The 21,810-nt window shown below is 39.0% G+C and overlaps 1 protein-coding gene across 3 annotated transcripts in view; it reads left to right on the top strand.

Annotated features, from left to right (window-relative positions):
- Nucleotides 1-6,383, top strand: part of GSTCD (glutathione S-transferase C-terminal domain containing) — a 72,893-nt gene extending 66,510 nt beyond the window's left edge. For all 3 annotated transcript variants that reach the window (XM_063336870.1, XM_063336871.1, XM_063336872.1), the window contains one exon: nucleotides 1,994-6,383. In XM_063336870.1, the coding sequence (XP_063192940.1) occupies nucleotides 1,994-2,130 (137 nt within the window). In that variant the 3' untranslated portion in view covers nucleotides 2,131-6,383. The remainder of the gene's footprint in view (nucleotides 1-1,993) is intronic.
- Nucleotides 6,384-21,810: the final 15,427 nt, after the last annotated feature.

Raw genomic sequence — 21,810 nt, 5'->3', positions numbered from 1 at the left:
GCCGTCAGTGGCAGGAGTGTGTACATGCCGTTTTATTCAATGAACTGCAGAAGGTGATTTTCTATGAAACTACAACTGTAGGAGAATAGTGCCACAAGAAGTAATTTACAGAGATCTATCCTGGTTGGTTATATAAACCGGTAATTTCTCCCTGCAATGTACAATTCCATACAGGACTGAGTTGGAAAGTTCTTTTTCAGGCCTAACCTTATTATCGTATCTCTAAATTGTCTCCTGCCCAATTACTACCCTTCTCAAATTCCAAGCCACTAGCAGAATGGATTCCAAACGTCACAAAGTTGGTGACGTCAAAGTAGTGAATTTTTTTCATAAATAGAGAATCCATCTGAGAAAGGGAAAATACTTCTGGTCAACGGCTCACTGGAAAGACAGAATAGATTGGATTGAGTACTGTATTAGAGTGTGATGTGCACCAGCTGTTCTGTAACAGAAGGATACTGGGAAGCATGTGAGTGCCACCTACCTGAAACTTCTACAGGCACCTGATAGATCCATGCCAGGGCTTGTCATGGTACAGGCACTCAAGCTCTATATGTGTTCAGGGGAGAGAGGTAGGCAATTCCAGAGGGTAGTTTGGAATGCCAGCCTTGTATCCTGAGTGCTCCTGTTTCTTCCCTTCATCGAATCATAGAATCATTTAAGTTGGAAAAGGCCTTTAAGATCATAGAGTCCAACTGTTAACCTAGCGCTGCCAAGTCCACCATGAAACCATGTCCCTAAGCACCACATCTACACAAGTTTTAAACACCTCCAGGGATGGTGGCTCAACCACTTCCCTGGGCAGCTTGTTCCAATGCTTGACAACCCTTTTCTAATACAAGCCAGGATGCTATTTGCCTTCTTGGCAATCAACACCTTCAGGGCCTTTTCTGCCAGGCAGCTCTCCAGCCACTCTTCACCAAGCCTTTAGGGTTGCATGGGGTTGTTGTGACCCAAGTGCAGGACCCGGCAGTTGGCCTTCTTGAACCTCATATAGTTGGCCTCAGCCTGTCCCCATCCCTCTGTAGAGCCTTCCTACCGTCAAGCAGATCAACACTTCCGCCCAACTTGGTGTCCTCTCAGACCCCAAATATGTTTAACTGTACAATTCTGTCAGGAACAAGAAAAGATGTAGGATCATTGCCTTTGAGACTGAAGCAGGATTGTGCCTTGTTCGTGACTTGAGTCTGTATGACTATTAGTGATAAAACATTTCATGGACGTGCTAAATCTTTCTTGCAAGAGAGTTTCAAACTGCTGAATATACAATCAAATGCTGCATTTCAGAACATAATAATCAATTATAATGAGTAAATATGTAATGAGGAATGGCCCTGTTGTCTTGGCATGGCTGTATCATAATACAAACTTCAAAGCAGAAAAATCCCTTGAATTTATCCCTCCCATTTTTTCTGCAGGTAAACCTGAGATAAGATTAGTTTTCATTAGTAATTTAGTATCTTTGTTTATAAGCAGTTACATTCATATGTCTCAAATCAATTACAGAGGATCACTGTTTGGTTCTTGTTATTCAATAACCAGAGATTTTCAGATTTTAGGTGAAAGTACAGGAGAAAAACAGTTATGGTTATAACTGGTTATATATGGTGATGTATATAAATTCAGAGAGCTAAGTGGTAAACCAGGCATTTTTTTTTCTTCCTGTGGCTTTTACATTAATACATGGATTTTTCTGTGAGTTTTGAGAATATTTAAAAATAGTTGTGCCTATTATGTTTCTCCGTATGTAAAGAGTTAATAATCTTTCTCAAGCTCTTTGCTAAATGAGGGTTACAAGTCACAGATGTGATTTTGAACTATTAATGACTGTCTACTTGAAGTAAAACAGATTAAGATAGTTTTTTAAGTAGATTTGGAACTTATTTTTTAGATGACTTACTGATGTGTTTTCCTAACGTTGTACATTGAAGTGCACGTTTCTGATGTTTCTACATTTTTAGAGTTTCTGTGCTCTCCTTTGCTCTCATTTTAGGAAAGCAGTGTATGGGGCTTGTGGATCTGGATCGGGCATGGGCTGCAGAAGAACATAACTACTCTGTCCAAGTTACATCTATGGAGCCAGAGAGTTGTTCTCCAAAGAACAATATGTTTGTGGGCATCCCTACTTAGAGTGTGAAACTTGCATTTGATTTGAAGTTGAACATAAATCTTCAGTGGATAATGACATCCAGCAGATACAGCCATAGCTGGGAACCAGACATCGTGCATCTTGAACCCATTCCGTTGGGTAAAGGAAGCAGCACAAAAAGTCTTAGAAAGTGAACTGCGTGCAGAGCATCACAAATCGTACTTGTCATTAAGCAACTTTTGGTTCTCTTACTGAGAAGTTTCTGGATCTAATGACTGTGCATGGAATTATATCCATCTGCAAAGGTTTAGAAAAACTTGGTCTCGTTGAAAGGAAGGTGATTTCCTTTTTAGTAAAGCTACTTTGGCTGCTTCAAAATTGCATTGACGTTCAAAACTGCATTTGTGCTTGTAAACAGAGCAGTTATCAGCCAAAAATGCAGATCACTAGAGGACCAGAAAAGATCAAACTTTTGGTTAGTGAAGAAGGCTGTGCAACAGGTGGTGGCTTGACTTGGCTAAAGAATTCCATTCTACTATAGGAAGACTATTTTTAATAAATGTTCATCAGAAGACTTTGGGCATCATTCTGCATATAGAAAAATGTATTCTAACTTATCAATCTTTTTAAAAAGACTTAAAAATTATCTCTAAGTATTACACAAGAATTCTGTAACCATAATTCTGTTTAAAGAAAGCAAACCCCTATTTATCCATTGCCCAGATAACAGGAGCTAGTGATGATTTTAGTGAATTGATACCTCACTGCCTCCTCTGCTAATTGAAGTGTATTGCTTCCCATTCTTAAGAAACTTGCTGTCAGAAGATATTTTTAAGGACAGTTCACGTCTCTATATTCATCATCTTCATTGATTTTATGTTGTTTAAAACTTGAACAAAGTTGCAGTTGTGCCATTTGAAAGATCAACCACAGACATGTTACTGTAAAACGAAAATAAATGCTCTTCTGTGCTCTGATTAGTAGGCAGTTTTCTACCCTAATTTAAAGTCATTTGTTGACACTACCACAATGGAAGATAGCTTCTAATGAGATTTTTCTTTTCATCTTTATGGGTTTGATATGTTTATGAATTCTGCCATGGATTAATTTAAGTATATCTGAAGTTTGGTCAGTGTGAACATACCTTCAGTGCACATGGCAAACAGAATTACAAACAATAGATACTCGAAGAAAAAAAAAAAGGATCCTGAAATATTTTATTCTTCATGAAACGTATCTCTAAAAGATCTAAATACTTGGGTTTTTTAAATGTGAAGACTGAAGGAAGCTGCACGCTTACTTGGAAGCAGAAAGGTGAGCAAGTAGGTATGATTTCATATCTTTAGCCCGAGTTCTTCAGTAGATAATGACATGGTACTTTTTCTGCAACTTTTAATAGTTGGAGGAGTAACTGGACGTTGGAAGAATATATAACAAATACAAAAGATACAGCGATGCCAGTTGTCTCCAGGTTTTTTCTTACATACTTATTTGAATATTTGAATGAATCAATATTTGGCATGGTCCGATATTAGCTTTCAGTAGAGCAAAAATCAGTGCTGTTGCATGCTTCAGAATTTCTACAATATCTGTCTTGATAGCTTGTAATAGTTTCTGGATCTACCAGAATAGGAGAAGGAATACATTTGGGATGTGCCAAAGGGAGCATGTGTCCCGCTGAATAAAAGATAAAAATGGCTTTTTAACAGGCAAAACTAGTATGTCTTGGAAACAGAGGTGGAGAAGGAGCCTTATTTGGACGAATGTCCAAGGGGTTGTTAAGTACTTAGCACAGTCAAGAACAATAGCTAAAGTCACACAAGAATCCAAATACCAATCTCTGTTTCATTTGGGGCTTTTTTCCCATTTTTTAAAGTACCTGTTTTTATGTTAATGATGCAGTTTCCCACATGTTGTTGCTTATTTTATTTACTTAAGTAAATTACTTTATATCTGCTGCCCCACATAGAACTAGGCTTCAGAGGAAGAAAAGGTTTCTAGAAGCAAGGAAGAAAACCTGCAAAACTAGTGCTGTGTTTATACGCATCAAGGCATCCCATTTTTCTTGGACGAGCAAAACTATAGAAAGTGAGTTTGTGACAGATTTCTTTTTCCCGAGATCAGTTATATTTTGATGGCATCTCATATTATCCGTCATCTTGATGGCTTACAGGATAGTGAGACTGCACCCCGTCTGTAATACTGCTTTGTGACTCTGTCACTATTGGCATCAGTGGGCTCTGGTCTCTTTTCTTCTCAGGAGAACAGAATCTTCCTCATGTCTAAGGATGGAGTTACTTTACTATCAGTAGTAAAGCCTGAACTATGCTTGAGGTGAACTGATGTTTTGTTTATTGAAAAATGAAGAGAAGCAGGTGAAAAGTATAAAAAGGAGAAGATATTTTCAACAGCTGATAATAGCTAATTTACCACACATTAAATTGCCACTCTGTGCCATATAATTCCAGCTAGAAATGTGAGCTCAATTATATTAATTTTTAGGTATGTTAATTTGTTATATGTTTCTGTGTACATAAATGGTATGGAATGAATAGAGCCTGGAATTCCCTAAACAAGGTGACTGGACATTGTGGTCCTGTTAAGTAGACAACCGTTGTTGTTCTTCTGGCAGCTTGTTACGCAAGGAGCTAGCTTGACATCCAAGATGCAGACCTAAATACTATTTGTGTTTCTTATGTGTCTGGCCCCACTGGGACCAGCTGAACAAAATGTTGTTCTAACGTAGTCATAATTTTCCATTGTCACAACCAGTATTCTTTTATGTTACCCTGGTAGCCAGTAATGCTGGAAAAAGTAAGTCTAGAACAGGAAACAGATGACCAAACTGAACTCAGCTCCTCTGTGTGTTAAAGTTAGTAATCTGTTAGTACATGTATCTTTATTTTTGTTCTTTCATTTTTGTCTTTATCATGTTAATTATCTGCTTCCTCAGTCCTGTTTCAAGAGGTGTTAGTATGCTATATTTAGGCAGGGGTAGTAATAAACAAGGGATATTCCTAGTAGGTACATTGTGCCCCTAATTTTTCTGTGGCTTGATCTTAACCAAAAATATTTGTGATATTAGTATTAGCTCTGCTAAAACCAATCTATTGATTTTTTTTTTAAATGAAAATTACATGTGTTGTCAAAATTACCCATTGATCGTTCTTACAAAAACGCTTATGAAATGATTCATTATTAGGGCTGCCATAATTTTAGACTGATTTTTTTTCTGTTTCTGATTATTGCTTGATTTTCAGCTACCTGGTGGATCTGTCATTTGAAAAGGCAATGATAATAAGTGGAAATCTTTTTTAAATAGCTGTCTTCCTAGGTGACATGCTATGCCAGGTATTCTCATTGACAAGAACAATTCAAAAAACCTGTATGGTCAAGTATGTACGCATATAAGTTTGAGCTTTAAGTAATCTGCAGTGAAATGGCACACAGCTGATTTTATAATTGGTTTATTGTGGATATTAGTTTGGCTAAACACCATCAGCTGCAGCAATTTTCTGTCAAGATTTTGGTTTAGGATTAATTATTTACGCTTTCAATGAATAGATATACATATATTTTAAAGAGCATTGAGCTAGAAAAGCATTGATAGGTAACTGAACAGCTGAAGTGTTGGTTTCGGTCTTAGTGCTTAGTTGTCAGCAGAAAGAAAAGCACAATTTTTTCCTTTAAGCCTATTCAGGTACTACTTTCAGTGGTTTTGCCTTGGAGCATTTGCCTGTCATAACAAAATCTTGATGTAAAATCTCAGTCCAAGTTCCTGTGATTTTATTACTACTTTTTTTTTTTAAAAAAAGGGGGGGAAATCTAGGTATCATACATGTACCTGTCTATATGTCTAGTGTCAAAAATGTTACTTAGATGCCTCTCTAATAAAATGAAGAAAACAGAGCTTTCCACACTCAGGCTTGTGTTTAAACTACCTGGCTATCACGATTTCAGTTCAGTAGCTTGTCCTTAGCAAGTTAAATTAAATTCAGTTTCGAAACTTAATAATATATTAAGACTATATGCAAACAGTAACACTGAAACCAAATTAATTTTCTCTTTGCTTTTAGCTTTTGTTTACTCAGAGATTAAATGAGTAATGAAGTGTCCTGCTCTGCATTCTTCTCCTCAAAGTGAATTTAAGAAAATACCTGTATTTTCAAAATTCCCCTGATAAGCCTCATATGTAAGGAAGAGTGTTTAGGATAGTTTTATAATAAATCACTCAGGTCATCTGTGAGTGAAAGCAGAACAGTTTGTAAACTTTGTCAAGTGGTATATTCCCTAACGTATATCTCAAAATTATTTCACTTAAATGTTTGAATTTTCCACATATTTTGTTGGGTGTGTTTGGGGTTTTTTTTTTTGTTTGTTTGGGTTTTTTTGTTTAAGGTGATAGTGGAAATATTCACTTTGTGGAGAGTGAGTGATATTATTTGAGTATTCTTGTTAATTAAGTAATCACTGATTCTAGGAATTAAATTATTGACTAATTCTATGCTTTTTGCCCCTTAGACTGTATTTTACCTGATTGTTGCTGATCTTTCATAAGTTTGTACAGCATGAGCTGTGATGGAGCCCTTGGAACAGGTTTGCTAAATGGTAGTTTTACTAATATTGACTATGACTACTAATTTTAGTGCCTTTTTTTTAAAAAAAAAAAAAAAAAAAAAGTTTTCTAGTGTCATTGAGAAATGTGAACCTGTTGTGTGAATTGAAATCACAGAAAGGGTTCGGGTTGGAAGGGACCTTAAAGGTCATCTAGTTCCAACCCCCCTGCCATGGGCAGGGACACCTCCCACTAGACCAGGCTGCTCAAAGCCCCATCCAGCCTGGCCTTGAACACTTCCAGGGATGGGGCATCCACAGCTTCCCTGGGCAACCTGTTCCACTGCCTCACCGCCCTCATAGTAAAGAATTTCTTCCTGATATCCAATCTAAATCTACCCTCTTTCAGTTTGAAACCGTTACCCCATGTCCTATCATTACACTCCCTGATGAACAGTCCCTCGCCATCCTTCCTGTAGGCCTCCTTTCGGTACTGGAAGGCTGCTATAAGGTCTCCCCAGAGCCTTCTCTTCTCCAGGCTGAACAACCCCAACTCTTTCAGCCTGTCTTCATAGGGGAGGTGCTCCAGCCCTCTGATCATTTTCATGGCCCTCCACTGGACCGGCTCCAACAGGTCCATGTCCTTCTTGTGCTGAGAACTGCAGAGCTGGATGCAGTACTCCACTGGATGCAGTACTCCAGGTGGGGTCTCACCAGAGCAGAGCAGAGGGGCAGAATCACCTCCCTCGACCTGCTGGCCACACTTCTCCTAATGCAGCCCAGGATGCGGTTGGCTTTCTGGGCTGCAAGTGCGCATTGCCTGCTCGTGTTGAGCTTCTCGTCCACCAGCACCTCCAGGTCCTTCTCTTCAGGGCTGCTCTCAAGCCATTTTCCGCCCAGCCTGTATTTGTGCTTGGGATTGCCACAACCCAGGTGCAGAACCTTGCACTTGGCCTGGTTGAACTTCATGAAATATACCTCTCGCTGCAGCAGTTTTACTGTCACATTTCTTATGGTAAATCTGTCATTCTTCCTTGAGTGAAAGATTTCCCTTGAGCTTTAAATTAGAAGAGCACTTACTCAGGATACATGAGGGTTGAAATCATGGCTGCTCTGAAAATGGCAAGGTCTCCATGATACTGAGGAACACAGGTTTTCATTCACTGACTTTCAAATACACAAAACATCACCTTTTAATTATTTTTGTGTACTTAGTGCCTTCGATGTTTAGACTCCATTGTTGCGGGTCTGTGAAAAGTTTTAAGGGACTTTTATTTTAAAAACATCTGAGTCAGCTTCAAACGTAAATACTAATCTTTTGGGGGGTGTTAAATTGATCTTTTGAGAGGTTGAGTGAAACTGATCTAATAGAAGCTGTAATACCACTTTGGAGTTGTGACATCCTGATGAAAAGCTCTTGAACTGTTTCATATATGTGGTACTTGAACCAATGGCAGATATCTTTTGCAATCCTCTAGGTTGCTACGGTAGACGTGCATGCAGCAGAATGGGAAATGGGTGTGGAATGCAGAGTTAGAACAAAAGGTACCCAGAGTGAGCCCTTTGTACTTTCTCAGAGATACATAGCTGGTGGTTGCTGAGTGGAGCAGGCATGCAAGTGAGATGGGTTACGGTGTACGTAAGTACCAAAGCGTAACAATGCAGTGATAGCCCAGAGGGCTGGACCATGTGTGCCTTATTTAATAGGAAACATGCTCACAATGGAGACTTGATACTTTTCAGCACTAAGGAAGCACTTCATCAGCAGGTTTGTAAAATTCTGTACCTGTATATGGGACAACCATATGTAAGATGTATTGCAACACAGTTTTACTGTATTCACTGTGAAAATCTTGTAAAATGTTTACACTAGCCACTGATAAAAATGCATAGGTAAACCACCTGCAGAGAAGACCCATTACTGTTTCTTGCTTGTATCTGAAGGTTGAAAGATGCTGCTGATGTGGTGACATCTTGCTGATGTGATGTCATTTGTTCTCCTTTTTAGATCTGCTGTAGCTACACACTTCTGTGCCACCTATGCTTTGGTTAGATCACGGAAAGTACATTGGAGTGTAGAAATAATTTATTGATGATCGTATTACTGCTAATAGTACTTTACTATTATTATTATTATTTATTATTATCCCTTCTTTTGAATGGATGTCTTTTTGAGTTTGAAATCCATTCATCAACACTAGTGCTTAATATAGTGTTTGTATATTGGTGAGGATTGAGTTACATTTCATGAAGCTTAGGAAAAAATAAACCTCTGTTCTGTCTGCCTTTGGAATCAGAGTCCAATTAAGGGAGTGGTGGAGTCAGGAGAATCTTATATATATGAGAACTAAAATAATGTCAATAATTATGTTGTTAGATATGTGATCGCGAAATTGGGGTAAACTACCACTTGCTAGTTGCAAAAGGATTAGAAATACATACAGCATCCAGAAAAATGGCATTTGTGTTTCTTAGCTGTACTCATGTGCCAAAGCCAAAGACTAATTTCAGAAACAGTTTTTAGTATTTTTGTACACTTTAATCCATTAAAAACATTAGCTCGCAGTAAAGTTCTTATACTTTTGTTAGCCCTACGTGATTGTAATTTTATCTTTCTGTTAGTGTGCTATTATAACTCCCATTTTTCTTGCTGTCTCCTCTCCCAGTGCTAGTTTTCCAACAGAGATCACACTTTGGGTATGTTGGAACAGCATTCCATGCATATTTTTAATTGTTGATATCTTTCTGAGCGTTAAAGTGTCAATTTAACATAACGTGGCAGTTTGTTTTATTCTAATATGTCATTGTAATTTTTAACATTTTTATTAGTATTTGGTTGCTTTTGCTGCATTTAGTGTTGTAAAATTTCATTTAACGTTAGAATTTGGAGGTTTTTGGAAGGAATGTATTTTCAAATGTATGAAGATAGAGTAAGTTACTGTACTTTAAACTATTACCAGTGTAACGGTGTTGCAGCTCAAACACCTTCAATTATAGCAATATAATTCTAAGTTAGATTCAAGAGAAATGTAACTGTCCAGTCATGGACACAAGAGAGAAAGGAAAATCACCTCAATTATATGAAACTAATAAAAAGGCACATCTAAGGTAAACAATGCAACAGTAAATTCATCTGTGCCAGGGAACAAAAAATTCAAAAGTTAGCTTTCTCTTATCTCCAGCATTGTCTTGATGCCCAACTTTTGATGTATTTCTTAGTTTTAGTGTTTTTACTATGGATTTCTGTAATTTTGTTCACCCTCAAACAGTAGCACGTCAAAGGCCTCGGCATGCCTCCAGTTACAGATGTATCATTTGGGAATGATTAAGGATTGACATGCCAGAATAATTGTTCTTAAAATGATGTTGCAGGTAAGAAAAAGAGAGGGAATTTTTGCAGTTTTAAAGCTTGCATGGGGAGGTGATACCTGTTTCTTAAGGAGGCTCCAAAATTAGATGGAAATCTTAGACGTATCAGGTTGGAGGGCTTCCAGGAGGCCTTGCTCTGTGGTTTTCCTAGGGATGGAAGTGAGGGTGACCTGCATATAGTTCCCTGTATTGTCCTTCTTGCCGTAAGATTTGCCTTTCTGAAATCATTGGGGTACCTCCCCAGGCTTCACAACCTTTCGAAGACGTTAAAGAGCAGCCTCATGATGATGCCAGCCAGCTCTCCCGGTACCTCCAGATGTGTCCTATCTACTCCTATGGACTTGTATGAGTTAGAGAACAGTGTCTAATTCGGGGAAACAGCCTGTTCCTATAGTATAATGGGAAATATTAAAAGGAGAGGAAATGGGCAAGTTTTCTCGCCTATGAAAAAAACATGAACAAGACTAAAATTAACTTTTAATTTACTCGTCAAAAAAAAGAAAAGCCACACAGTAACCACTCCACTGAGGAACATCTGACTTTTATCAGATGTTTTAGCATAATATTTTCAAGACAGCCAGTGTACTTCTGGTGCAGGCATGTGGAGAGAAGCAGTGGGGTGTAAACATGGAGAGGCAAGGGTGAGCTGAATGGAGGATGGTTATTTGAGATACTCCAGCTGTGGAACTCACTCCCTCTAGCAATTTTGTTTCCCTACCCCCCCCATATGTTTGTAGAGAGGTCTTTCATTTGGTATTTCCTGGACTGTGGACCATGTCTGGGTTATCTATGGCTGTTTGAATTGATAGATGTAAGAGCTGCTTTGTGTTTTTTGTGACAAGCTGACCTACTATTTGGTTGCATTCAGTCTATATAAAAATACATATTGAAACACAAGCATAAGGTAAAGAAAATAATGTAGGTGATTTTGATAGCTTGTATACAAAGAATCCTATTATTTTGCAAAGAAATACAAAAATGGTGGTCTGGGACAACATAACAAACTTAGAACTTTGCGGGTGCCAATAAGTTTGCAAACCTAAAAGTAAGTGGTTGTTTTTATAATGTGCATGTTTCTTTGTGGCATCTATGTTTAGCCAGTGGAATTCCCCATAACAAACTATCACTGAGCCAGGTTTTAAACAGAGGTTTTTTAAATAAGGATAATGAAGTTACCCGTAGTTAAAATAGACGATAGGAAAGGATCATGGGGGATGGAAGCCTTGTGCTTTAGAACTTAGGCCAATAACTTTGAGCCAACTGCTGTTCATTAAAAACATTGCTTCTTTCTCAGAGACCTGTGGTATGGACCACGGTTGGCAACCAGAAGAATCAAAGTTCTGATTCACTGTTGCAAATCTCAGACTCCTTCCTTTTAACTGAGGTCTGCAGTGGCTGACTTCTTATTAACTTTTATTCAATTTTATTCTTCAACTACTAAAAGACTGTTGAACTGCACAGCTTCTGGTTATTAGGAGTTTTGTCCAGCTAACATTACTTTTCATGTACTTCAGCATAAACTGTTGATTTCTTTCATTAATAGATACCCATTTTCGTACCCCCGCTGTGTCACAATTCCTGATATAATACCTAGATATGGCTGTGGTTCAGTCTAAGCTTGCATGGTGACATAATGGACTGGTAATAACTCCTGGTGTATTTTCTTGACGTTGCTTTCTTAAACAAAATCACATCAGCTATAGACTATGCATGCCACCTAAGAGGCCAGTAGTTATAGTAGGTGTGTGTAATCTTGCACATTGCTTTTGCATGCTTTTAGCTAATTTTGTAGAAATAGCTAATATTTGGCACCCATGAAGGTTGTTTTTATTCATCTGGCATGTTCCCATTCAAATACCCATTTAATGCGGTCACCAACTATAGAAATAGTTAAACAATACTGTAAATGGACATGTTTTCTTTGTTGGGATGATCGCTGACACACTGAATTCTTTTCATTAAGTAATTTGACCACAAGCATCTCTTTACTTTGGAAAAAGAAGAGGAAAAAAGCTCTAGAAAGTAGATTTTTGTCTCTCAGTTTTCATATTTGCAGTGCTTACATAGGGGGATATAATTAGAATTTCAGGATAAATTACACAATGTATTGGATGAAAATCAAGACTAAAGTAAACATTCAATTTCTCTTTTTTGCATTTGACCATTACACACAAACATTTGGTTATAAATAGATACCTCATCCATGTTGGAGTAACGTTTCATGTTCAAAGTAGGATTCTGGAAAAGAAAATCCTTGAAAAGTGTTTTAAAGCAATTATGCAATTTGAAACCTTCAGTTAGTTTATGAATCTTTATTACAATTGGATTACTTTTATATGCTCTGTAATAAATACCAAAAAGCCCTCTAAAGTAAAACATGTTCCAGCTGAATAATCCTTACTAAGAGAATTTGCAACTGCAGTTGCTTTTAGCTCTTGATAATCTTAAATTAGCAGGATATCTACATGCTATTAGTATACACAATAGCTACTGTTACAAGAGTGAATACCATTGACATCTTTGCTGTCAACCTGATGGACATAAATCATCTTATTAAATTAATTTGATGTTAGCACTTACCTTGCTTGAAAGAAGTGGGAGCATTCAAGTTCGGAGGATAACACAGCACCATTCTGTGTCTACGACTCTCCTTATTCAGAATTTGCTGCTGTATGTAGAGATCACTAGAAAGTGCTCTCTAGATCACTAGGAAGTATAGTTTTAAAATTTTTCAGCATAGTCAGTGTTGTGCATCTGATCTTGAAGAATGCTAGTGTCTTTCTGAAGTCATGTATTAACCATGAAAATGTAGGCATACACATGGACAAAATTGCTATGACTTAATACCTACCTTCATCTACAGAGAAGAGTCAGCGTAGTGCAGAAAGCAGTAGGACAAAGTTTTTAACTGTTGTTCTCAAGCTGTTTTTGAACAGTAACACTTTATCCTCGGTGATCAAGTCCATTAGACTCATACCTTACATGAAGCACAGCAGGTTTTCTGTAAGTGCTGTCTGGTTCTCCTAATTGTATGTATCTTCCACACATTGAGAAAGAGTAGAAAATACTCAGTAATTTTCTGTTTTGAACCAAGAAAATCAAAGCTGAAGTTGACACTCAAGAGCCAAATACAAAGAAATTACTAAAAGCAGTAAATGCCAGGAGGTGCTATTTTAATTCTAAGCTATACTCCAGACCCTGTTGTGCTGTTGTTGTGTGAAGAGTGAGAAAATCAGTCAGGCTTTGAGATATAGGTGGACTCTCTAGAAATTTCTGTGACCTGTCTGCTTAATGAAACACATCCCTAGTGCACACTGATGCAAGTTTTCTTTGGGGTTGCATATAACGTAGAGAGTTGCCCTACAAGTGTGCACACCTAACTTGTTATTCATGTCAGTAAAGCTATTGATGTTGAAGAAATGATTCATAAAGTACATCAACTAAAAGTTCAGTGCAGCCAGGTTTGGGTTCAAATGTTTCTTGGTTTGAATCCCAAAATCATAAGCTTCTGGGAGACATGAACCAGAGATTAGCATCTTTAATGTCATTTACAGTACAAACAAATCTGATTCTGTAAGTGGACTTTCTTTGATTCCTTCCTGATTTAACATGTTTAAAATATATTCCTTTTTTCTTACATGATCATTGCCTTTATTTTCAGTAAAAGTAGAAATGAGTACTATGCAAGCTTGGCAGTCTAATTTTCTGATGCGCAGCTGATATTCTTTAACTGTACTCAAAGGAAAAATGACACCTCATTTACCTGGATAGTTTCCCTCTGTCTTTAAGAGTTGAAAATTTGTCAGTTTTAAGGTGCAGCTCTTACAATATTCAGATTATTGCAAAATATTTTAGAGTAGCTCAGTCTATAGTTCTTGAAAGAAGGTAGAGTTTTATATAGATGCTTTCCTGTCTGTCTTCCCCTGCTTGACCAAGCATAGTTATCAGTCATGGTTATTTATGTATTAGAATAAAAAGACAGGAATAAAATGTACTTTCTGAAATGTGACAGGAACTAACTTTTATCCCTTTGTCCTAGTTCCATTTGTCTGTCCATGGAACTGTTCATTAATTTTGTCATTAATTCTGTTACCTGTCAATTCTGGTATTTTAAAGCTCTACAGGGCCTTTTTAAAAGCTGGACTGTTTTTCATTTGTCCTAGAACATTTTGACATGGTCTGCAAACCAGTTTTTACAATTGTCAACAGATTTGCTCCAGTCTCTTTCTTAGGTTCCCCTCTCCTTTTGTACTAGCCATTAGTACTTGTTTTCTATTCCTGAAATGTTCCCACTTTTCCTTCTGTAGAGTATCTTCATTATTGATGGAAAAGGCTTCTACTCTGCTGCTCCCAATCCATCTCAGCCAGAACTATTATATTTCTCTACCTTCAGGAGACTTCTGATTTATTTCAACAGTTCAGGCATGTATCAAATTGCATTTTAAAACAGAATCCCAAATTTATTGTCTCCTCTCAAAAGATATCCATGAAAATCCATAGAAGTCTTTAGAATTGTTATTTGGACTTACTGTTTTTGAATATACAACTTCAAGAGGAACATAGTACAAAGTAAAATTGAATGTTACTGCATTGTTTTAGCAGAATGTAGAAGAACCGGTAACTGTCTACCAAAACCTGTAGATAACCCTGAAATTTCATTTCCTTTCATACTGAGCACTTAAACCCATCTTAAATCTTTTCCATCCTCGTCTCTTACAATGTATGCTGAAGACATGAATTTCATGTGTGTTTTAGTCTCTCAAATCCTACCTAATGAAAACCACAAACTAAATCTGTAATTCTGAAAGGCATTAAAAGGCTCACAAGTAGCTATCTGTGCAATAATCATACCAGTCATGTGTTTTATTTATTACTACACTTACTTCTATGAGATTTTTTTTTTGTTTTGACTTAAAATATACGAAAACTTTGTTGGTATAAATCATGAGTTTCACAGAGGTCAGTTCTGGGTCCAGTTCTGTTTAACATCTTCGGTAAGGATCTGGGTGATGAGGCACAGTGTACCCTGGTGACACAAAACTGGGATATACCGTACTGATGTGCCAGAGGCTCATGTTGCCATCCAGAGGGACCTTGACAGGCTGGAGCAGTGGGCTGAATGGAACTTCATGGAGTGCAGCAAAGGCAAGTGCGAAGTCCTGCACCTGGGGAGGAACAACCCCATGCACTATATTCTGACAGCTGCCTGGCTGGAAAGCAGCTTTGCAGAAAAGAGCCTGCAGGTCCTGGGTGGATACTTAAGTTGAACATGAGCCAGCAATTTGCCCTTGCTGCAAAGGCAGCTAACGGTCTCCTGGGCTGCATTAGGAGAATGATTGCCAGCAGGTCAAGGGAGGTGACGCATCCCCTCTACTCAACAGTGGTAAGGCCATACCTGGAGTGCTGTGTCCAGTTCTGGGCTCTCCAGTACAAGAGAGATACAAAGCTACTGGAGACAGTCCAGCAAAGGGCCACTAAGGTGATTAAGGAGCCGGAGCATCTCTCCTATGAGGAAAGGCTGAGAGGTGGGACCATTTAGCCTGGAGAAGAGAAGGCTTGTTGGAATTTCACTGATGTGGAGAAATACCTGAAAGGAAGTTGTAAAGAAGATGGAGCCAGGCGCTTTTCAGTGGTATCCAGTACAAGACATGAGGCAATGGACACAAATGGGAGATTCCATGTGAACATCAGGAAACCCTTTTTCACTGGGATAATGACTGAGCACTGGCATGGGTTGCCCAGAGAGGTTGTGGAGTCTCCATCCTTGAAACTATTCAAAAGCTACCTGTACATGGTCCTGAGCAACCAGCTGTCGGTGACTGTGGTTGAGGGGGGGGGGTTGGACCAGATGACCCTCAACTATTCTGTGATTCTGTGAAACAGCAGTAGAAATAATCAGGTGTCCACGCTGTTTTAACTTCTGAAAGGTCTTTCAGAGATCTCAGTTCTATAGAGTTGAACAGAGGAGCTGGGTCAACAACATCATAACTATATGAAAACTCTCCCTCAGAGCATCCTAGTAGGTTTTCCTGCCTGCTGTAGTCCCCTTTGGTATCTCAGAAGATACTAGGGATTTCGTCTATGTAAAAAGATGGAAATTAAATAAGGAATTCAATCAATTAGACAAGCCCATTTTCCCTTGAGAATAGCAATTTAAACTCATTTATATAAAGAAATAGTTCTAGGTCAATTTATCAGCAATCAGTACCAGAGGATCCATTTCATCACACAGCTATAGCTCAGCTCAGGCAAGCAAAGTTACAGCACCTGAAACCAAATGAAGCAGAGGGAAAATCAGGACCCAGAGTGATTTATTTATTTTGAGATTATTTATTCCATCTTTGCAAAAAATTGGGTAGCAATTCAGGTTCAGTATGAAAAAAGAAAATCTAAAGGATCAGGTTAAATTCATGCTTGATCGTTTCTTTCTGGAAAGTCATTGTCATAATTTATAATTTATATAGGTAGTCTGGGCAGCATACCTGTGTTAATATATGGACCTCCAACTTTTTTTGACTGATATTGGCAATGAGCCCAAGGCACAGGGAAAACCAAAGTTGCAAAAATTGCGTGATAGTCAAGGCTGATACCTTGGGCTACTGCAAATAATTTCCTTCTGGTTCTGCATCTCCCAGTGTATTTCCTGCTGTAAGAGGCGTATTTCATGAGCAGAAACAATTGAATCCATGCTGCACCAGATTATTTGCTGCTTTTGTCCTATAGAAAATTCTGGTAACTTTTCAGGCTGATTTATGGCTGTATATGTTAAAATTCTTACATAGCCTAAGAAGTCCTAGCTTCCAGTCTGGGCTCATGAAAGAGAAAACTCATGTTAATTCCATAATTATTTCAGATAATATACAAAACAGTTTGCCTGCTTGATTCAAATTGGTTTACATTAGAACTGCAGTCAAGAACATGTCTTCATGGAGATCTCTTCTGGTAACGTTGCCTGTTTCTTTTGTTAAAGCTGTCGTAGAAAGTTTGAGGTTAAGTTTGGTTTCAGCTCACGTGCTTGTGGTTTTTTGATTTTTAACAGCTTTTTTTATAGTTCTCCTCTGTATGACATATGTGACTCTTTCCTGTTTTGTTTTATTTATATTTTCTTTTAGTTATAGATAGTAATCTGGTGATTTGATTTTTGCTTTGGGTTTGTTTTTTTTTTTTTTTTTTAAAGAATCTGTCATCAGCCTTTAATATTGTTGAACAGAAGGTTTTTATGCACTTCTTGCCCATGAAAAAGACTATTGATTCTGAGTGTTGCCGAGTATCTGTATTTTCTTGCCATATAAGTAACACTTCTTCAGTAATTTCCAATCGGGCTAAATGAGTGGAAATTGTGCCTCAGTTCTGGTCTCTTTGCTCTTACTGGCACACGAGGACATTACAAAGATTATGTGGAAAATGCTTTTATAGAGGCACAACTAAGCCAGGATACGTAGCCCTGCCTCCTTTTCACGGAACCCAGGTGGTTTGTTGTGAGGCTTTCCCAAAGGCTGACTGAACTAGAGCAGTGAATAATGAGAGCTAACTAGCTGAAAAAACATGGAGTAGATAATGGTGCTAATGTGTTGTTGGAGGCATTCTGTTCAGTGCTGACAATCTGACTGCATAAAATAGTTTGACAATCATTTATTCAATAGGTTCCTAAAACTTTCTTCTCTTTCTCCCTTTTTCAGACAGCCTCAGAGGCTGTATATGCATGTTTTCCTGCTCAATCTGTGAAGGCGTTCACGATTGTTTCACTCACATGCGGAACTCATCCCAGTTCCACCCTGTTGCCTGCCTGCAAGTGGGGATCAATGCAATGTGGTTTCTGGTCGTGTCTACAAAAAATTGTCTTAAGCCCGGGTTGTCCAACAGTTGTATCTCTTTCATTGCTGGCATCACCGAGAGGTACAGGATGCGCAAGGCTGGGATTAGTGCAGGCAGTTTAGCACCGGTTTTTGGAGTTAGCTATGCTGCCTCTCACCGTCCCGCTGAAGATGACTTTTACATTGGTTGCAGATTTTTCTGCATTTACTGATTGTGTTGCAAGTGAGGCCAAGTAGACTGACTCCCTGGTGAACGGGGTAATGTTAAATTTGGGGGATTATCATTCTGATCCCCTATGCAAAATACCTTTGGTACAAAACTTGACAACAGTGGACAGTTAGAAGTTAGTTTAGAAGACAAATGCAGAAGGGAATATGAAATTTTACTGGGCTTTGAAAGGTAAATTTTTGTTTATTTGTGGGGGAAAATAAATTCTCTACACTGTAATGCAATGCAGGGAACTTCAAGAAAAACACCACTCAGTTTTTAAAGAAGGATCAAGCTTATTGGAGAAAGCAAAAACCTGATGCAGAAAAAGCATTTGGAAGTTCTTGAATTAGTATTTCCAAAGCACAGTGTTTATCTGTACAGAAGGTAATTTGGTAGTACAGTGTCTGATAGTTTTACCTTTTCAAGTAGGTTTACTAAGAGGGAGGTGGAGTACCAAGATTGATTTAGCATATTGAATTGCTGGCTTTTCTTGACGCCTTACAGTTTTCTTATTAGCATGGGACTAACACAGATTGTTACCTAGCATGTGACGGAGATAGTATTTACGCAATAAATACTGCTTTTAACTATACCATATATAAAGTTGGTTGAAAATCAGAATTGCATAGCCTCAGAGGAAGAGTAATGACATTGAAAGTTTCATAGATAATTGGGACTCGGATTCTTTTCTTCTGTTCCATTTTGCAAGAAGTACGCATGTTACATAAGCATCACAGAGGCAGAATATGATCATGCATGCCAGTAACTACAAATTAAGTGTTTTTTGCACACGTCACAGTGTGATTTAGTGACTTGGGGTAGCGTGGTATTTGTGGTTAACTTGCTTAGCCTCAGTGAGCGTGAAATCCTCCTTAGAAGGGAGGAAGGATGGATTTGTGGTTTAAGCTTGAAGTTGGAAAACAGGAGATCTTTTTCTGCCTTGATGACAGATTATTTGATTTGTGGGGAAAATCTTTTTCTGTTCCTTAATTTCTGCTTATGTAAACGGGAGAGTTACAAAAAGTATTGTCTGCTTCCGCTGAGTAGAGAACTCAGTTCATTAATATGTTTTACTGCTGTGATTATGTGCAATTTCCAGCTACCTGTAACAATGAAGATAAATTTTAAATTTGTTTCTCTGTGATTTCTGTAATATCTGCAATATTCTATCATCTACCATATCTACCAAATGTCTTATCAGTATCTTTGAAAAAGCTTTCTTGGACACTTGTTCTTTTGTCCATGTTCCACTTCATTCTCTGCTTGGTAGCTGGGTATGTGCTAGTCGTCCATCCGAGTGCATGATGGACAGCTGCTGGACTTTTATTGCTAATGTCTTGCTGAACATCAGGTCAGCCCACCCTATGGCTTCAACATTTACCAGACTTTCCTACTGCTTCAGTAAATGTAAGGCACGAAAGTGCTTCTAGTGATACTTAGAACAACTTCTCCGTCTTCTATATATTACCTTGATGCACACCCACACAGCAGTGGGGTACGGAAGACAGTTTTATGCACCTTTAACTTGTTTAGAGATCTGGTTCTTTGCCAGCTCACTTGGTAATCCTTCTGGTGGCCTGGATATGAGAACATACCTCATTAAGAAAACTCCACTGGCATTGATGAAGCACTGCCAAAATAAGTGGATTCATAAATGACTGGATGTTCAGTCCCACTGATGGGTATGGAAGTGCAATACATGATCTTTCAGTGGCTGGTTAACTGTTTTTTCAGGCTGATGTTCCAAAACAAATTGTAAAGGTAGCAGAAGTAAACCAAGAGCAGACAATCTTAATTGGAGTAGGCACCACGTCTGACCAGCACCCTAGTATTGACATAAAAGAGTGCCAAACAGGCTGCTGAGGATACTGAGTGCAGTCTGGAGAAATTAATTGATCTTACTATCATTTGTGAGTATCCATGCTTTAAAGGAGTAGCACGCGCTTTAAAGTTGCTGTGTACTTAAGTACCACTGTGCAGCATTGCATGAAAGGAATTGATTTTATGACATGTTCCTTTGGACATCAGAGGGAAAGTGTCAGGTTGCCCTAGACCTTATTTCACAGTGAAGTTCAAATGTTGCTTTTGGCACCTGTTCTGAACTTGGCTGCGGTGTAATTTGTGGGAACTTTTTTTTTTCCTACAAGTTGGAGAGGTGCAGGCAGATGCTGTTATCGGAAAGAAATCCCTGTGGTCATCACAAATAGGATTTCTCCCCTTTTGCCCATAAAATCCTGACAGTGAATTCATTCTGCACGGTCTGTGATCCCACATCACGCATCCAAACGGGGAAAAAAAAAGAAAAGTGATCCATCAGTCAAGAGCTGGAAATCAGCTCTACATTTCAGCAAGAATCTAATCTGAGCCAGATGATCTCCTGTCTTTCCCAAATGCCACTGTGTCATTGTCATCACTGTTTGGCGATCAGCTTCTCATGTGAATGAAGGGGACCAGGTTTGGTCCTCGGTCAGTTTTTGTATCTATCCGAGTCCTCTAAGAAGGCTTGCATGTTATCTAAGCATAGGTAATGAGCACTGTGCAGAATCATCACCTTGTAGCTTTTGCAGTTGCATTTTTCTCTGTGTCTGAAAAGTGCTGGCTGGCGGCTGACATGTGGTCCTGAAAAGATGACAAAAAGAGGGGAAGGAGCATTGGAGGGGACTTCTTCCTGCAACCTTAAGCAGAAAGTGGTAAAACCACTCTGGGAAAGGGTGTAATTTTCAAAAGCTCACTGGCACAATTTGTATCTTGTACAAAAAGTAGTTACATTTGTGTAGTGGTGCTTGAATTATCTGTGAAGTGTTTTGAAGGTGGAAAATGCTCTGTACAGAACTACCAGCTCAAATCTAAAGCCTGAAATCCTATTTGGCATCCAAATGCTCCCTGAAGGGTTCGTCTTCGTGTTACAGCACAACCCAGAAGATCTTTGTTTTCTGCTTCTAAGCTGCAGCCAGACCCTTGTAAGAACAGCTGATGAGATTTACCCTTGATTTAGGCACAAATCAAAACCAATGCTGCAACATAGTCCAAGTGGTTGGCCCCATCTGTCTGTAATCACAGGGATCTCAGAGCAGATCAGACCCTAAATTGGTGACAGGCTGTTATTAAAAGTGTCCCTCAGTAAGTCCCGAGAGCTGTAGTTCATAGAAACAAAACAAAAATAACTACTGTATTTTAACATGTTAATGTAGAGTACAGATGCAGTCGTTGCTGTTGGTAGTGGTGCTAGGATGTCGTTACATGTTGCGTGGATAATATTTAAACTTGTCACTTTTTTCTTCTGGACAAGGGCTGGGGCACCTTATGTCACACATGCCAACATCTGAGAGCTATTAATAGGAGTGTTTGAGCTAGACAAGAACCCCACGTACACCTTGTAATTATTTTGGAAAGCTGTATTCAGGGAGAAGCTTGGTTGAAAAGAGAAGGCCACATCTTAGGTCCTTGGCGTTAGACAGGGACTTTGCTTGCAGAGAGGAGTGGGTGGCCGTCCTACTTCGTGAAGTTCAACCTAGAAAAGCTTATAAAAACAAAGCCCACCCTTCTTAGTATCTCCAGACGGCGGCTTTTGCCTCGCTCGGCCCCTCTCGGCAGGAGCTGGGGGCTCGTTCCCCTTACCTGCTGCACCGGCTGTACCGTGGGGCCGGGCCCTGCCAGCGGGGGCCCGACCGCGGGTCCCCCGGTGCCCCTCGGCGGGGAGGCGTCGGGCCGGGCCGCGGGCGCCTCTGCCGGGGACGGGCGGCGTTGCGGCTCCCCGCGCAGCGCCTCCTCCG

This window comes from Chroicocephalus ridibundus, chromosome 5, assembly GCF_963924245.1.
Source record: "Chroicocephalus ridibundus chromosome 5, bChrRid1.1, whole genome shotgun sequence".
Classification (NCBI taxonomy): Eukaryota; Metazoa; Chordata; class Aves; order Charadriiformes; family Laridae; genus Chroicocephalus; species Chroicocephalus ridibundus.
The sequence above is the reverse complement of the archived record's forward strand: the minus strand, read 5'-3'. Positions and strand labels throughout refer to the sequence as shown.